At 47.5% G+C, this 17,969-nt stretch overlaps 1 protein-coding gene across 1 annotated transcript in view; it reads right to left on the bottom strand.

Moving 5' to 3' along the window:
• Positions 1-8,951: 8,951 nt before the first annotated feature.
• TTBK1 (tau tubulin kinase 1) overlaps positions 8,952-17,969 on the bottom strand; it is a gene marked incomplete at both ends in the record, with an annotated part of 77,411 nt that continues 68,393 nt past the window's right edge. The window contains 2 exons of the mRNA XM_079532886.1: positions 8,952-9,378; positions 10,291-11,873. Of these exons, the coding sequence (XP_079389012.1) occupies positions 8,952-9,378; positions 10,291-11,873 (2,010 nt within the window). The remainder of the gene's footprint in view (positions 9,379-10,290; positions 11,874-17,969) is intronic.

Genomic DNA, 17,969 nt, shown 5'->3' with positions numbered 1-17,969 from the left:
TGACAAAGGATATGTACCACATGTAACTTTGAGTTCCATATTGCACAGTTGCTGGGCAAAAGCCTTGATGCAGCAAATGGGGAGGTGCAGCAACAGAGCTGGTGCAGCTTGGGTCACACAAACAGCGTGGTTCAAAGGACAATCTCTACTCCATGAGACAGGGACAAAGAAGTCTAGCAGCTCTAGGTACTTCAAGTCAGTCAGGAGCTGCCCACCCTTCTCCCTGTCCAGTAGAGACCCAGCTGGAGGATCACTAGCACTTAGCACAAAGGGCTCTGCCCCACAAACAAGCAAGCTCAGAAAGAAGCAATATCAAGGCTGGTTAAACTGGGAGTTGGGAGGGTAGGGAGTTCTACCTTGTTTCCCTATGTCTTCCCTCCTACAGCAATCCTGTGGTCTTGAGTGTTCAGGGGTGCTGATGCAGGCAGGCACCTGCCCTGAGGCTGTACTGGGCCAGAGACCAAAGGGCTGCAGAGCAGCAGGTGGAGATAAGAAGGGCTGAAGCAGTTCTTAGGGTCTTTCTGGTTGTGGCTGAACGCTCAGGTTCAGGCTTATAAGACAAAGGATGGCATGCTGTGGCCTTAGGAGATCTTTGCTTGTCTCAGCAGCATTCCTGGTCATCCATGTTTAACTAACATGCTGCCCCAGTCTGCACTACTGAGTGTATCGGTGCTCATCTTTGGATGGGAGCAGGGAAATGAGGTGAGAGTGGAGCAGGGTCACCCGACAGCACCATCCTTCCAGGGTTACAGTTTAAACTCAAGTCGAACTAAAGGGCAAATCGTTTTTCTTCCCCACTGGTTTTCTAAAAGCAAGGAACAGGGATTCTCATTGATATGCTGTTGCATATTTTAACTGCAGAGCAAATCCAGCCTCCCCATCAAAAATGAGGTTACAGTCCATTGCTCTGTAACCCCTGGAGCCCTTCTCTTCATACTGCAATTGCTAAGAACATGTTGCTTGACTGCTGTATTTCTCTAACGCAAACATGTTTTCGTAGTGGGTCACTACATGTAGTTAATGGACTGCACGTACAACTGCTGTGACTCTGCCCTACCACTTGGCTCTCGACCCTGGACCTGTCTCGTGGCTTGGACCTGCCTCGTACCAGTGAGATCACGCTGACTGCTCACATATGAAAACAGAAGCTTCATATCCATATCATTTTCCTCAGCAGTCTTTCTTCTCTGTTTCAGAAGGCCAGCTACTGGTGGAGAGAAAATATCCTTCAGTGGCCAATAGCAGCACAGCCGGAGGAGCTGTTGGAGCCAGGTCCATCAGCAACCCCAGACACAGCCAGGGGATGAGCTGGGACATGGGCCCAACCGGAGAGCCCAGTCTGGAGCAGAAGGGGCTGGAGACAGGGGACCCAGGCATTTAGTGGGCTCCTGGACCACTAAAGGGGCAGGTAAGGCTGTGCAGGGCAGTGAAGACACTTTAGTGTCCCTAATATACTGCAACTGAAATTAACAGCAGGGTTTTACCTCAAACAGTCACGTAATGCTGTTGAGGGAGCTTAGGGCAAGGATTTAGTTTTGGTTAGAAAGTTGTTTCTGGAAACCCTGTGCAGAGAGTAAAGGTGTGGGTGTGAAAGTACATAGTCACACACTTTCTTCCACTGAAGCAGGAGCTGGGCTGAGTGGCTGCCAAGAGTGATTTGTATGTAATGACAGAGCAAGCAAAGCGAGGTCCGACAGCCAACCTGGGGAGTTTCCCTTCCCATGTGGCTCACTGCATCCCAATAACTCCACAGCTCTGCTCAGCCTTCCCTTCCCTTCCCTTCCTAGGCCATTCCCAGCTGGTCCTTACCTCAAAGCCTTCTCAGCCATTCATTTCAACTTCTTCAGACCTAGTCTTCTCAGACAGTCTTCGCAACTTTGCAACGTGTTGGTCTGCCCATCCATCTGTTCTGCCTGGGCCTTCAGAGTACATCAGGGAACGTGGCTGTTGGAATGCTGCTCTTTAAACCTGCCTCCTACCCCTTTCTCCATCAGCCAGAACCATGCAGATGACAATCACTTCAGCATTTCTCTGGAGACTGCTCAGATTTCATCTGCCTGTTCACTGATGTGGGCTTTGTAGAGCCCAGTGCTTCTTTCTGCGGATTTAGATTCTGCACCGAAGCCAACTAACTCTGCTTTCTGGGCTATGGGAGAAGGATTAAAACCTGTCATCGTAAGATCATCTTTCCAAAGGAGCACTTTTCTTCTTTTCTGTGCTCTGATTTTTCACAGTTCTTTAAAGCTGAGAAGAGCTGCAGGTGTTCTCCTGTCAGAAAAGTCAGCCTATTCAAAGGAGGCCAAGCTGCTGCTCCTCACTGCTCTTTAATTGGGTTATGAAGGGCTGCTTTATCCCAGCTGTGTGCTGGGGCCCTGCTGGGGCTGGTAGCTCCTATCTGTGAGAGGTGCAGCTCAGTGTAAAGAATTAGAGGGGAAAGAGGGTGTTGAGGATATTTAGTCAAATGACATGTAAGATTAGACAGGTGATATATAAAAGAAAGTGCCACCACATTTGCCTAACAATGTCAAGTTCCATAAAGTCACAGTGACTGCTACAAATTATATTCTTATCCTTTAGTTTTTTTTGTCATCTGAAGCCTCCAAGCAAACACTCAGTGCATTAGACCATGATTACACCAGCTGGGAAATGTTACCACGTACTCACGTGTTTCAATGAGGTATTTCAGCACTAGTCACAAAGAGGGGAGGTGTAGGTCAGATGTGAGGAGGACATTCTTTACTCAGAGGGCAGCGAGACCCTGGCACAGCTGCCCAGAGAAGTTGTGGTGCCCCATCCCTGGTGGTGCTCCAGGCCAGGCTGGCTGGGGCCCTGGGCAGCCTGAGCTGGGGGGGGGGGGGAGGGGAGGGGAGGGCAAAAATTCAGGTGAATTCTGCAACACCAATAAATGGGAGAAGACACCAGTGAAAAGGTAGACAGGCTTTTAATGGCATGATCAAGAATCCCCCCATTAATAATAAATCTAATGACAACTGTGTCTGGTATGAACAAGAAATGGCATCGTTGTATATTCTTTTTAAGACGTGATTTGAAGGTATGAGCAATGCCAGGTGGATCTGTACACAGACGGGGCCTCTGTGATGCATGCCTGATTCGATGGCCAAGAAATTTGCCATGCAGTTGAACCGGATTGTGGTTCCTGGTCAGAGTTGTACATTCTGTTTGCAGTGTGTAAACATTCTCGAGCTGCTTTCCTAAAGAATGCAAAGGAGATATGTAGAGAGATTCAGCCTTGGGACCCAGTCACGATCCCAGACAGTACCAAGGAGCAAGAGTCCTGTCTCCGGGCCAAAAGGCTTTGTCGGACTGTGTTGGAGGTGAAGGAAATCAACGTCGGTGTGCCAGCTGTGATGTCTGAGTGTAGAATCCCATGCTAATGTGTTAAAAGGAGATTTACAAAATTATCTGCGTTTTCAGCTCCAATTCCTGTCCGGAGAAGCAGCAGCCCAGGTTGCACAGGACAGCAGTGTCCCTCACACCGGTTCTCATGCATGGGCTTGTTTAAAATGCGGACTCCTTGCCTAACCCCATGCCCTGCAGAGCTCTTCACACCACCTGCAGATGCCAGTCTGGGAGCCTCTGCCTTTGCAGCCATGTCCCCGAGTGCCACTAGCCCCTGCCTCCTCTTTGCAGCTGGGGTAGAGGTGAGGCAAGCTGAAATCTCAGGCCTTCTGCTCATTCTGGTTCAGGAGTTATAGGGAGGATGTGCTCACACCATGGTCCCTGCCAGGAACCCAGTGGATCTGCCGTGGTAGCTCCCTTCCTCCTTTTAGCACAGAAGGCATCAATGTCTGCCTTAAGCCTCCTCTGCAGACATTTGCAGCTCCAGAAATAGAAGGGGAAATGCTCCTCATATCCCAGAGCAGCAGCCTGCAAAGGGGCCAGGTGTTCCTTGAGTTGTGCAGACATCCAGGACAGCTATGAAGACCCAGACGGGGAGGGACTGATCTGCAGGGGTTAAAGAGTGACTGCAGACCAGGTTTACTAGAGGAGGGAAGCTACAAATGAGGGGATGGGAGAGCTGTAGTGTGCGAATTGCTGCCATTTCGTAGTGTCCTGGCTGTGCCTGAGACCATGGATCAGCGCAGCCTGGAACCAGGGCTGTTTTCTAGCATCACAAAGATGCAAGACCCAAAGCTCATGCAAATGCTGTCAACTTAACTGAATGTCGGCTCTGCTTTCCTGCTAGCACAGTCCCAGCCCTTCAGTGGTCAGCAAGAGGCTGAGGGAGAGCAAAAAGCCATTCGGGGTTCTGCAGAGGACCCTGGAGCCAGCAAGCAGGGAGCACGTGGGCACCCACCCTGCTGTTGGTGACACAGCACACAGAAGAAGAAAAGACCTGAGCAGAAACCCAAGCTCTCCTCTTGTGTGCAGCTGCTGGGAAACAGACGTGATCACAGGTGCCCAGGTGGTCTCCACATGCTTTGTGAATGCAGCAGATCAAGCATGGGCACATTGCAGTTAAGCCAGAAGAAGCTCGTTGGAAACCAAACTCATCAGATCCACAACGGGACTTTTATTGTGTTTGCAAGATTCATTTGACTGCAGTTTGTGGATGCGTGGAGCAAGGCCTCCGGTGGACATCCATGTCCTTGCACGTGGGATAGCGGTGGGATCATGCCATGAGACAGTAAACTGTACAGGGAAGAAAGAAGTGTGCTAAGGGGCCACTGAGCTACTGCTGAGCTGTTCAGGCTGTAAGCAGATGCGGAACCATCTTATTACAGAGATTTACACTGAGAAAATAGCTCCGTGTTGGAAAGGAGTAACACCAAAGACACTGTTACCCCAAGTAAACCACGCTTCTGTTAATGAAGGGCTACCACTCAGTCTCCAGACCCAGATCAACGCCACACAAGATGGTTATGACAGCTCGGAAGGCCACCCACACCACTGTGTGTTGGCCCCTGGTGAGCAGAGCCTCACAGCTCCCATGTGCTTCAGTGGTGGTACCCTGCTCCTCCATCTGCACCCACAGCACAGGGACAGCCCTGGACACAGCAGGGACACACAGTGCCTCTCTGAAGGCTGCAGGATCCTTTTCAACCTTTAGCCACAATATATAATGGGCACTACTTATATTATATTCTTATAATTTATATATATATATATATATATATATATAGTAATACTCTCTACTTAGAAAGGACAAGCCAAGTGTCCTGCCTCTTGCAAACCCCAAGCACGACCCAGAAATGTCTGTCACTGAAACACCTTTTGCACCAAGACAAGCCAGTGTCCGTGCCGCCAACCAAAGCCAGCTTAGTGTCTCCAGCCATGCGTCTGTGCCCTTCCGTGACACTCTCTTGACCGTCCCTAGTGCTCTTTTTGCTCATACAATCCACTGTCATATTAGCTCGGTGCTGAGAACTATCCTTCAGACCCACCCCTTGCCACATCATCTTGTATCAGCCATCTGCCCTAACAGAACAACCCCTCAAACATGATCTGCTGCATTTGACCCGACTATGACAGATGCGCTCCTGGCTTGTGGGGCAGAGCACAGGATGAGAGACCCACAGTTCCCAGCCCCTTTTGTAGGACTCTTTTCACAGGAAATATCATTGCTGGTACATCCGCTCACCAGCAAACCCTCCTCTCCAGAGAACCAAGCAGCCCCAAGTGACAGCAGTCCCTGGGGTCATGCTCACCTCTGAAGGGCAGAACTTTGAAAATCAGAGTGAACAGACCCAGAGCAGCTTTTGTATGGCAGAGGCTTTCCTGAGTGTCCTTGCCAACACCTGGAACAGAAAGCAAGTGTCCTGATTTGGGCTGGGGTACAGTTAGCTCCCTTTGTAGTGGCTGGTGTGGTGTCGTGTTTTGGATTTGGTTGAGAATAATGTTGATAACATACTGACATTTAGTGGCTGCTGAGCAGTGCTTGCATGGAGCCTGACTCTTTGCACTGCCGAATTTAGCAAATGAGCAAATTATTTTAATCACTTGACTGAATGAACTCAGCACTGAAGCTCCTGTAAAAATTAACTCAGTAAAAAATAGTACAGTGAAGGACAGTAAGAGGCAATGTGAAGCATTTTACCTGTAACATCACAGCATCATTTGCCACTGGGAAAGGGGACAGGTCTGGAGCTCCAAGCCTGTGGGATACCCGGGGACAGCCAGGCCATGCAGGAACAACCTTGGGAGCCTGTCAGTGGCAGCAGCCAGCAGCTCCTGCTCTGGCTTTCAACCCTGCTGCAGCCAGACAGCTCTCAATGCCAATGGACCTGATGACTCAGGATAGACAGTGCATGACAGTACTACAGATCCAGCTGCAGCATCAGCCCAGCCCTATCACACAACATGGAGACAGGCTGCTGTCTCCCATGCTGGAAATCATTCACTGGCATTCTTCTTTCAGCTTCCTTCTTGACATGGTACAGCTGGGCCATGGACAATTCTAATTTAAACTTTCTCTTGAACAAATACAATAATTGTGCTTCACTGGCCTCCCATGACAAAATGGATTTGCTAATCCTGCAAATAGCCCTATAGCACTCGTTTCCTGCTCCTTCGATGCCTTTTTGGCATGTGCATGTAAGACCTAGATAGAGTATCTGGTAATGGCTTCACTGTCTTAATCTTGTTATCTAAGCACTCTAAAACGAACAGTCTGCTGACAAATTAATAGGAGTGCCATTACCATTTATATTTCCAGAAAGAATCTGTGTATTTGGCTTTATTTTGTTTTCTAGTTTCAAAACTCTCAGGACATGTTTAGGCTTCAGTTGGACCACACTCCAAACTCACATGAAGTCATTGTGCCCGCAGAAGAAGTGGTAGAATTTACTATCTACTCTTTCCTCCACTTTTGGCAGAAGCATTTGTGTGATCAAATGCTGAACCTGATGGATGAACAGATGAAAAGTAACCCAGCAAACCAGAGCACTTGTTGTCACACTGGATCCCTATCTCCAGCCACCTCACTGAACAGCTGCCCTAGGATAAGGGAGGGGATTGCAAGTTGGAGGGACCACTGCCATCATTGGTTAAGTCATCTCAGTCCCTCAAACCACAACCTGAGCGTGGAATTCTCAGTGCCTCTCTGCAAATATGAGAGCTGGGATTTGTTCTCGGATGAGAAGCTCTGCTTACTCTACAAGGGTGAATGACTTTTAAGGAAAACACCAAACGTTTTGAACTATATGAAATAAGTTCCTAGCATTGTCAACACTGGAACTTGTAGAGAGGTAAGTCCCATCACTTGTTTCCAGACATTTCCCTGTTCTGATGTCCCAGGAGTATCCTGTTCTCCCTGCCACTCTGTCACAGCTCTCATGATCCATGCACGTTCCTGTAGAACCACTCTGAAACAGAACGTTGGGATTCCTTGGACTGGATGACCATGAATGTGACTGTAAATACATTCGAATGAGTCAGTTACTACCATAGGATTCTTCCATCAAGCTTTTTTGTCTGCAAATCTTTTCTGAAGCTGCTAGTTGCAGCTGCAGGAGTTGGGTGGGCAGAGCAGCCATTGTTTTGTTCTGCCTTATGCAAAACTTCTTTTAGGTGTGACAGTGGCATGAAGCCCCAAGGATTTGGGTCTATATTGTTTCCCCCTATGCAATGCAGGGAAGAATTTGTGACCATTTCAAGATCTTATCAGGCTCTGGCAATTATCAGTCCTCCTGGCTTGAATTTTCAAACCACCCTAATTAGCTGGGTAGCTAAAAAGTTGGCGTGCTAAGTGAGAGCTAAGCTTACGTTTTGGTAATATTATTTAAGAGCACAGCCCTTGCTTTTGCGTTCACATTGTTGGTTGTTAGGCAATGTGTGGAAGAGCTGAGCACGAGAAGGACACAAACCCGATATCCCGATGAGAAATGCACAGGATACCCACAGCATACCAGCAAAACTCTTCTTGCAAAGCAGCAGCTTTAGAGTATACTACAGGATAATTACTTCCCTTCTGCTGTGTAAGGGAACCTTCAACGACAGTGCCAAAATTCACAAACACCAAGAACGTGACAATAAAGCACAAGGAATTTAGGTGCAGGGGGCACCCGAGCTGAAGGCATCCAGTGACTATTCACATCTTCAGGATGGAGCTGTGTTTGGGTGGCCTACAGAACCGTGGCACCAACCACACTCAGGCTGAGAGGAACCACCCATGTCAGAAGATGGGGTTTCCACAGGTCACAGTTCGGTATCTGAGACAGAAGTGGCTGCAGAGTGCTCCCTTCCACAGCACATGCTAGTGCTCTGGATTTCCCAGCAAGCTGCCCATACATCCCTGCTTTCAACTCAATACCTGCCCCACAAGCGGCTGCTGAAACAGCTCTGCAGGACACCCTGGAGCAGGCAGGAGCATCTACAAGGGCAGCCTTTGCCCCACTCCTGCCTGCAGAGGCCCTTGTGGAAAAAGGAGAGCAAAGCTCCTCCAGCCCTCTCCTGCCCTTTTCTCAGCGCACGACAACACACCCATCTGAGCTGGGCTGGTGACAAGCCCTCACTAACACAGGTTGCAGGAGAGGGGCCAACACTCAGCCGTTGGCAGCCAGGGCTGGTGTCTTCCCAGCGAAGAGAGAGCAAGGGCTGCCTGCAGGACAGGAGCCTTCCTCCCCAGCAGGCTCTCATCACTTCCACTCCTCTTTCCAAAGCCAGGGTCAGTATTGGCGACAGGTATTGCCAACAGAGAGAGGGGATTGCCTGGGGAGTAGGGGGTCAGGCACTAGGCAGGCTGCCAGGGTCGCTGTGCATTAGCAAGCGTGAGCTGCGGACTGGATGTTTCCCTCGAAGAAGGCTCTGTGGCTCAGAGGCTCTCAGGCCTGTGGGAGCTGATCACAACTGTGTGGGGTGAGAGTGAGTGAAGCATTGAAGTACAGCTACTGCTATACACTCGTGGTTCCGGCATGGAAGGCTGTGCTGCAGCATCTCAAGTGTATACTATATGCAGAAGTTACCCAGTCTGTTGGGTTGGCAGAAGATCATTATCTGGCAGCTGCCTTACTTTCCAGGGACACCTGCTTTCCTTTGGTTGCTGGACTCTGAGTCTGGGTTTTTCCTCTTTGCCGTTTTTTGGCCGTGCCGGGAGAGGGCAGGGAGTCTCCTGTTGGTCCCAGGGCCTGAGCCTGGGGCTGAGGTCGGGGGGAAGGCGGAACTCGCTGGAGAGCAGTCCCTGGCTTATGCTGCCTGCAGGGAGAAGGGCTTTCCCTCCGAGGCAACAACTGGCTTCTTGGGGAAGCAGTGGGGGTTTTGGAAGGAAGGACAGGGCTCCGAGGGGATGAGTAGCTGGACCTCTGCGTGCTGCTCCGTGGAGGAAGAGACGTGGAACTTGGTGAAGGAGGAAGCCGGCTTTGTATCTGCATTGTTCGGTAGTCGTTTGGGACACTTCCAGCTGCTCTCTGTGCCTGGAGCCTACAGGGAAAGAAAAGAGGGCGTATGAATAGGAATTACTGCAGGAGACTCTGGGCTCCTGGCAGCTCTGGCATCAGTGCTGCTGGGACAATTACAAGGAATCTCTAGCATCATGTGACAGGAGTTATATTATGAATAAGCTGGGGTAGTGGCCTCAGCATCATCCCATAACAATGCTGTTAAGCAGTAAGTGTGTTCCCTGATTCACCAGTACCCTCTGGGACAACATTCAGGCATGGTTTAGCAAGGCACACTCCTTTGGAATCTTCTTAACATGCATTGTGAATGCAGCAACCTCTTTTAAGGTAGGCAACACAGTCCGAGTACGAGAGCATCATTTAGGCTCTGAATAACTTTGCTGGAAGATAAACCAGCTCACAGAGATCACGGCCCTTCACCTGAATCTGAAAAAGCACAGGGATATGTGAAGAATTTAGACTGTGTGGAAGTGGCTCAAACTCCTCCAGGTCACTGACACTGCCTGTATATATGCGCATCCCTCTCTCCAATTCTTCTGCTGATGCAGTCACAACTTGTGATGCCTCAGCCCTTGCAAGCCTAATTGCAATTGCTAGGCTCTTTAGAGTCAAGGACTTTGTGAACATGCTGCTGAATTGAGAGCCCAGGGATCTGCAATTAGCAGCATCAGACCAAATGAAAGAGTTCATAGAAGGGAAGAAGGTCTCAATGCCAGGACACATGAAAAAGGAGTTGGCCTTTTGACCAGATTGAGCCAAAGAGCACAGAAGAGGTGGGAATTTTATACACAAGTGATCTGAAGTGAACACAAGAAAGGGGAATGGGCTACACATTCAAGTCAAGCAAAGGGTAAAGGAGCACGAGGTGAGCACAGCTCCCACTGCGATTCCTTCACAGGTCCAAACTTTTCACTGCTCAGCGTTTTGGGCTTACCTGTAGGCAACAGCTGCATCCTGCGGGGAAAGCACTGCCATCACAACGGCTGTGGAGCTCTCAGACTTCATTGTCTCTAGCGGTGTTTTCACAGGTGTGATGGGCCGAGGAATTCTGCTCCTTGTGCTTAGGAGTTTCTCTTCTCTCCCCAGGAGGGCAGCTTTCTTCCCTGCCTTTCTTGGGATGGAGTCATCAGAGTCATGGGTGTCCTCCTCAGAACCAGTGGCTGACAGGGTTTCTGAGGCCCGCCGCCTCTCGTCACTGGAGGATGCTGAGGAGGAGGCCCCCGAAGCCAGCCTAAGGAGGCAGTTTTGTCTCTTCTCCATCACTAAACGAGCCAGATCAGGTTGCTTTGCCCTCTTATAAAGCCTCTCTTTGGCTGAGAGTGAAGTTGAAAGATCTGAGCCTGTGTCCTCCTCAGAGAATAAAATGGGGATCCGACTTCTATACCTGGAGCCCAGAGGTCTCCTGGGGCCCTGCTGTGGAGCATCAGGGAGGGTCTCTGCTGGCTTCAGGTGTTCCGCTACCGATGCTGGCTTCTCAAGGTCAGGCTCTCTCGTGACCACTTTGGCAGACTCTTCCAAATCCAGCGAGAGTGCCACATTGTCAGAGGACTCTGCCTTATCCTCAGGAGGCTTTGCTACATTGGGGACTGACAGCTGCTCCCCCACTGTTTCTGAGGTGGTTTCAATGGGATTAGCAGAAAGTGCACAGCTCTCTGTCTCTGCCCCTTCTAATCCCGAATGGATGCTTCCGTTCTCTACCAACGCCAGATTGTCTTCCAGCTCCTCTTCAATAATGACCTCTTCAAACTGTCCCGGAGGGCAGTATTCCTCATGCCTCATCAGCTGGCCGCTGGAAGACATGACATTTAGGTGGGTCTTTTCTGCTATATGAACAAATGTGCGCTCGACTTTGGTAAATGGGGAGGAAGCTGTAGCCACTGCCACGGGAGGCTTTGGTTCAGATTTAAGGACTGAGGACAGGGTCCCTGGCTCAGACACGTCTAGTTGGCTACCCATTGGCTGCGGCCGTTCGCTCTGAGGTGTCAGTGCAGCCAGTGTCCCCAGATCAACTTCTGGAGGCAAGTCTGTGGTCACTGGAGATTTTTTCAGATCACCTGGTGAAAACAGCACCAGTGTTTTTGAGCCCTCCTCCAGTTCCAAGTCCCCATCAGCCATGGAAGCTCGACCCTTGGATCCCTTCTGGTCATCAGCCAGGAGAGTGGACGGTGCGCACTCCTGGCTGCGCTCTGTGCTTTTTTGACTCAGATCACTGCTGGAACCACTGTGCATGTCGATTTCATCCCCTTCCTCCTCCACATCCTCTTCATCTTCTTCCTCATCTTCATCTTCTTCCTCGTCTTCTTCCTCCTCCTCTTTGCCATTCATTTCCAGGTAAGGTTCCAGGGGTTTGCAAGGAGCAGTCAAGACAACATTTGAGAAATCAACTCTCTTTATCCGCTGGGATAACTTAGCCTTTTCCCAGTACTCTAACATGTCTTTTCTGAAGTCTTGATAAGGCAAACTTAAAGGCACCGCCTTGGGCAGACCATTCATTTCAAACGACTTCAGTGTATATGCCTGCCAGAAGACAAATGAGACAAAAGGAAAAGGTTAGTATTCAGACGTAGCGCTGACACAAAAGTCATTGGCAACAGTGGCAGTGGGAAACATCAGTGGAAAAAATCTAAACCATCATGATTCCAAAATACACACTAGAGTGGTGATCGCTCAACCATTAGATTAGTACCAACCTTAGAAAAGAGAGAATCATAAAGACACAGATCAACAAAGGCAAAAATCTTGATGAAGGAGTTGCTTTGTTAGCATTTATTTACCTGTATTGAAAGAATCCCTTTTAGCAAGCAGTTCTTGAGGATTTTTTTCATGTCTCCCAGTCTTCTTCAGTATCACCTATTTATGTCAGTACCTGTATAGTTATATATTCATACCTTCCTTACTAGAATCATTCAGCAACTCTCTTTTATGCCCAGGCCACAGAGCACTTATAGGCCCCTTCTGAGGTAGACAATTTCCTAATCACTTCAGAGTACCATCCAACTTTGTCCCACAGCAAAAACCTTTATAGATCTTCAGTGCCCCTTGCTGTATTATTCACCACTCTTTTCTGCTTTGGTTTCATTTCCAGCAACTTCTAGTTCTGTTTTCTACAGTCTTCTGCTTCCACTGGAATGATCAGCAAGTAAGTCATGAATGCTGATTTATACAGTATTGCTATTAGACTTTGGTGTATCCAATCATTAAAAGCAGGGGGAGGATGGAACTGTTGGTTGAGACAGTGTTTCTCAAGCTGTAGTCTGTTGAGGTCAGGCTGTCCATAAGGCTACAAGGAGCAGTCTGTGAAATGACTGAAAATAAAGCCAGCAGAAAAGCAGTGCTTCACACACATACACACACTTGACTGAACAGCAAGAAGAGGCAAAATAAATAGGAAATGCCTATCAAAGTTTAATTCTATCAGCAACTGGTTGTAAGTGAAAACCACAGCAGTAACACTCTGCAGAATGGATCTTTTATAAGATACATATGTCACCATTCAGGTAAGAGGGCTGGGAAACTGAAGCCACTCCGTGAACTCAAGCAGACAATAACACAACACATTACATTTGGGAAGTCCTCACCACAAACAGGAAGGCTGCAAACATCTGCTTTTTCAAGTGGCATTTGAGAGAATCAGAGGATGTTCAGGCTATGCAACTGAACAAGCACCCATTTAACTGTGTGGGATACACAGCTGCCAGTGGCTAGGTGTGTGAAAGATATAAGATCCTTATGCTCACATGCAACAGGGACATTTCAAATGGAACCGTGGGTAGCTCTGAGCAATTACACATGGCGATAGGTTGTTTTCCAGAGATGAAGATGGCACTCATTCTTCACTACTGCTGGGTTCAATTGCATTTTGGTTGTTTGGTCCCAGTGAAACTTACTCCTCATTTCTCCTTTCTTATTGACAAAGTCTGCCTGCTACTGTCTTCATATTTCTTTCTGTCTTATAAATTAAAACACAGGCTGGCTCCGACAATGCCTTTGGCGTCCAAAGTTTATTCTCGTCTCTTCCTAAAGCAGGAGCCTGGCCCTGAGGATAGCCTTGTAAGAACCAGACTTGGGCTTTCACTGTGGAGTGCTGTCTCTTGTATCAGGCTGACAGATGCAAAGCTTTGACTATTTGGATGGACCTACTACCTTTTTCAAAGGAAATTACCTGCTTGGCTTCCTCCCTCTTTTCCTCTGGAAAACTTTCTGGAAAACAGTCCTGCTGGCTGGATTTGGTCTTCACAAGAAATACATACATAGTAGAAATCTCCTCATTCCTGGAATCCTGATCAAGCAGGCATACTTCCCCAGCCTTGGGACTGGCTCTTAACATAGCAGCTCTGCTCAGTGTCTTGCCTTGCACAGGTCACTCACTGCTCTATCTCACCCTGCTGTGGTTGATGGTACAGTTACAGGATCACTGGTTTCTCTTTGCATATGTAAAACTTCAAATGTCCTCTCTTGGGAGTTTCTGACATCTCATCTGCTTTCTGGTCAAGGGGAACTGAATCCAGTCCTGCAGCGCATATCCTGTATAGGCCAGAGATGCTCTGCAGTCCATTCTGCCACCAACCTCCTCTGTTGGCCAGAATGGTCAGGCATGAGACCTTTTGCTACTGGTGCAGCCTGGCATCTTGTCTGGTGACCCCCCCAGTGATCTCTGTGGCTCATCACACACCTCTGTCCCCTTCTGGCTATCATTTCTTACCAATAAGATGTCCTGTACTCCACTGCCACTTTTTCAATCTCGAGTCATCCTAAGAGCTTTCGAGATTCATCTCATCCTTTGCTTGTAGCTATTATCTCAGCAGCTCTGCAGGAACATTAGCATATCCAATGTGTGCAGTGCACACAGTTGGTGTACTGTTTTATGAAATGCTTCTTTCTTTAACTGTTCTTTCTTTTGCAAGACAGCAGGGTTGGGTTTTTTTGAGATGATTGTTTTAGGCATATATATATATACGGTATATACACGTTTTTGTTTCACTGCTAAGCAGTAAGGTATAACAGTGACATTGCTATAATATAAATTACAGTTCTCTCTTCTGCTCTGGTTATTTTTTGCTGTTGGTGAGTCATGCTGCAGATACTAACCTCCACCTCTGCCTGGAGAAATTCCTTGTGGTATTCAGCATGTGGACTGTCTTTCTGCCATTTCAGTTTCTGTGTATTTCTATTTCCCTGCCCAGATATTGCCATGATGCAACAGTGATTGTTTGGTTTCTACCTACCTCTGGGAGACTTGGGCTATTCAACCTATGGCATACCCTACCCTAACACTGGCAGAACTCATTCCTCAAAGAAGCCTGAGACTGTGGTCATTTTGCCACTGCAAGCTCATTGTGGAGCAAATCCAAAGAGCGTAAATATGCCAAAAATGACAGACAAAAATTATGCACAAATGTAAGTAAAAGAAATTTTGCTGAGATGAGCCTTAGGTCAAATACATATTTTCTTACCTTAACTACTGTCATCACTTGAAGCTATTAAGAAAGAAGACAGTCCTAAGTCCTAAGTCCTAAGACTCTGAGATTGTCTTCACTGTTGAACTGATGTGATCAGCAGCCATCTACCAGCGGCCATGCTGTTGAACATGCTGCTCCTACTCTGAAGCCCTCAAAGTGTCCTCTGTTACATACCACGTGTCTTTTGTACTACAGCAGGCTCACTTTCTCTAGCACTGTTCCTGAGAGGCTGGAGAAAAACTTCTCTGCTCTGTTGTACCAGTGGAGAGAATATGTGGGAAGATAGTGGAAGATCAGGAGTAGAGAGTCTTATTCATACTGCATACTGCACATTGCATATGCACTGCTAGCTGGAGGGAAATGCCCAGTGTTAAAGCTGAGAGCCATGTACAAAACGCTTTCTGCTGGCTTTGTAGATGTTAAATTGTACACGCTTAAGCCTTGCCAGTTCAGATGCTGGTTAACGTCAAGCCAGAGCTCTAAACACATCAAAATGGGGCCAGATGCAACCTGTTCTGTGATATGACCAGATGTAAAACAGTGAAATTGGTTCTAGCCTAAACTTACCTAAACACAACTCACCATGTGGCCTTCCCAAAGTTCATGAAAACTATCCTCAACAGTCACAAGACCTTGGTTTTTTCCCCAGATCCAACGTCACTGCAAGTTTTCAGTGATCACATTAGCAAATGACCGTAAATTCTACCATCGCTCCTCTACCTCCCAGCCCTGTGCTCCCACACACCTACCCAAGGCTGAGCAGGGGACACCCTCCCATAGCTGGGAAGCACAGGGAGTAGAAAAACAAAGCAAGAAAGCAAACAAAAAACCCAGCCGTCACCAAGGTGCTGCCTTTGATTCTTTAATAAGGTTTTGGTAGTATACAAGCTCTTTTTTTCCGATTGTCTGGATTAACATACATGGATTTAAAAAAGGCACAAAATCCATTGCACAGCTTTCTGTTTTGTTTGTTTTTTTGATTTCATTGCCTGTTTGTTGTGGTTTCAAGTGTAGGATTTTACAGTACTCTGCAGCATTTACAGCATGGTCTACATACAAGTAATCAATGCATGCTTTTATACAGGAGACAGAATTCAAATTCTCTCTCAGTATGTCTATATACACAATAATACAGTGCTTTTCTTCTGAAAAAAGCTTTAAGTTGGTCTTGCATGCTTGGTGTGCCAGAAGAATTAGTGCAAGCATATATTACAGTGTTATTGCAGTACAAAAAAGGGTTGACATTAGGCTCCAGAGGGATTAAATACAGAAAGAATAAAAAGACTCAGGGAAAACAAGCTTTGGATCCCTTTAGTCAACTACATCCTTCACTTGATCTCTACTCAGTACCACCTTTAAAGCTACAGCAGCTGCTTCCTCTCCATCTCCCTGCTGCCCTCCCCCTGAGATGAGCTTCCACAGCTTCTTCACACCTTCTCCCTAGCAGTTGGTGAGGGCTTCTGGCAGCTCGAGGAAGCCCTTTCTGCAGGGCTCCTGATGCTGGAGTCCAGCACAAAGAGGACTTTCCTGAGATCCACTGCTTCGAGCAAACTCAAGTCCCAGCAGATGAAGTTTCTCAAACAAAGCAGGAAGTACAAGAGGTTACCTACAGATTTTGCCTGCTCTCAAGAGAAATGACTACAGAAACCCTCGTTCACCTCCTAACTGAAAATCAACGGTTAAATGTGGTTTGGACTCTCTCCTGCTTAGCAGCAACAGAAGTCTAACAGGTGACACAAGGTAATGCAAAGGAAGGATATGCTGGTCCCTGAGATTCTTCATGCGAGCTGAGAAGTCCAAGAAGCAGAAATCAAATTCCCAACATGGTATCAACTGTTCCGTTGGGATTGGGAAGAGACCTCAGTCCTGAGAGATGCAAATGGCACACAGACAGCAACAGCTATAATCCAATCTTCCCCTTAACAGCTTTGATTTGGATTCTATCAGGAACGTAGCATATCCTGGAAGTGACATTATCCTCTGCCAATACAGTCTAAACTTGTTTGGGACTGAGAGACCTGATGGGATATATGATGATGAGTGGAAAAACTAGAATCTGAGTTTCTGAAGCAGCTTTTTCTTCCAACCAGCAACACATGAGGTAAAAGTAGCAGGGGTCTCAGAGCTGCCATGCTTGCTTGCAGGATGTCTGCGTTCCAAGAATCAGCACCATAATCGTCAGAGAGAGATTCTTCCCAGCATCTTACCATCAAATGCTCCACAGCCACTTCTTTTATCTTAACAAAGTGAATAGGACAGTGCAGTCCTATGCTGGTAAGTGCTCTGCTCCTCCCTGTTTGTGCTTTCAGATGTTGTGTTGGGTTTGTGTCAGTCTTCCTAGCATTGTGGAGGGAAGCAATAACTCTGTAAAGGTTGTATGCCTGCCACTTAGCTTGACCAGTGCCTCCAGCAAGGGTTGGTGCAGAGCTCCCTGTCTGAGCAGGCATGTGGACCACCTCATTTGTACCACTCAGAAGAGACTCAGGAAATGGTGAGCAAAGTGGAAGGAAATGCTAATCCAAACATTTTTCTAGTCCCTAATTATAAAGGCAACTTAATAGCAGCAAGAAAGAAGAAGAAGGAAATTCTGAGAGCTAAACATCTTTCTTAGTCATAAAAATAACCATAAGTCAGCAGTGCTGAAAAAGAACCTGGTCTGGCTCTTTTCAGCTGAGGGGTAAAGAGTCCCACAGAAATCCTCCTCATTTGACTTGTAGCTCAGAGGAAATTTGCCGTTACTGTGTTTCACATTGCCAGATTGATTAATTGCACTCATAATCAAACTGAGAAACTTGGAGTTGGAGGAAGCCCTGGGGATTCTTCTGAGGCAAGTGCACTAGATGAGGTAACCAACCTGAAACACTTCTTGCATATGAAAAAATAAGACCTCCAAACATAAAGCAATTTTCTTTTTCAACACTGAAAGACATGCAAGTGAATGTAAAATGGGGATCGTTTCCAGCCCCCAGGTTACACGGTTAGCAGCTTATTAAAAATGTACATTCATTGTAATATTATTTCTTCCGCACTACGTGTAATACAAACGAGTTGCAATACATCAAATAATACTTAGAAACATTTCCCATGAATGATTCTTTGTGATGTCCCATGAAACAGCCGTTGTGATCTGTGTGTTACAGTGACCCGAACACAA

Source organism: Tetrao urogallus (assembly GCF_951394365.1).
Source record: "Tetrao urogallus genome assembly, chromosome: 2".
Lineage (NCBI taxonomy): Eukaryota > Metazoa > Chordata > Aves > Galliformes > Phasianidae > Tetrao > Tetrao urogallus.
The sequence above is the reverse complement of the archived record's forward strand: the minus strand, read 5'-3'. Positions and strand labels throughout refer to the sequence as shown.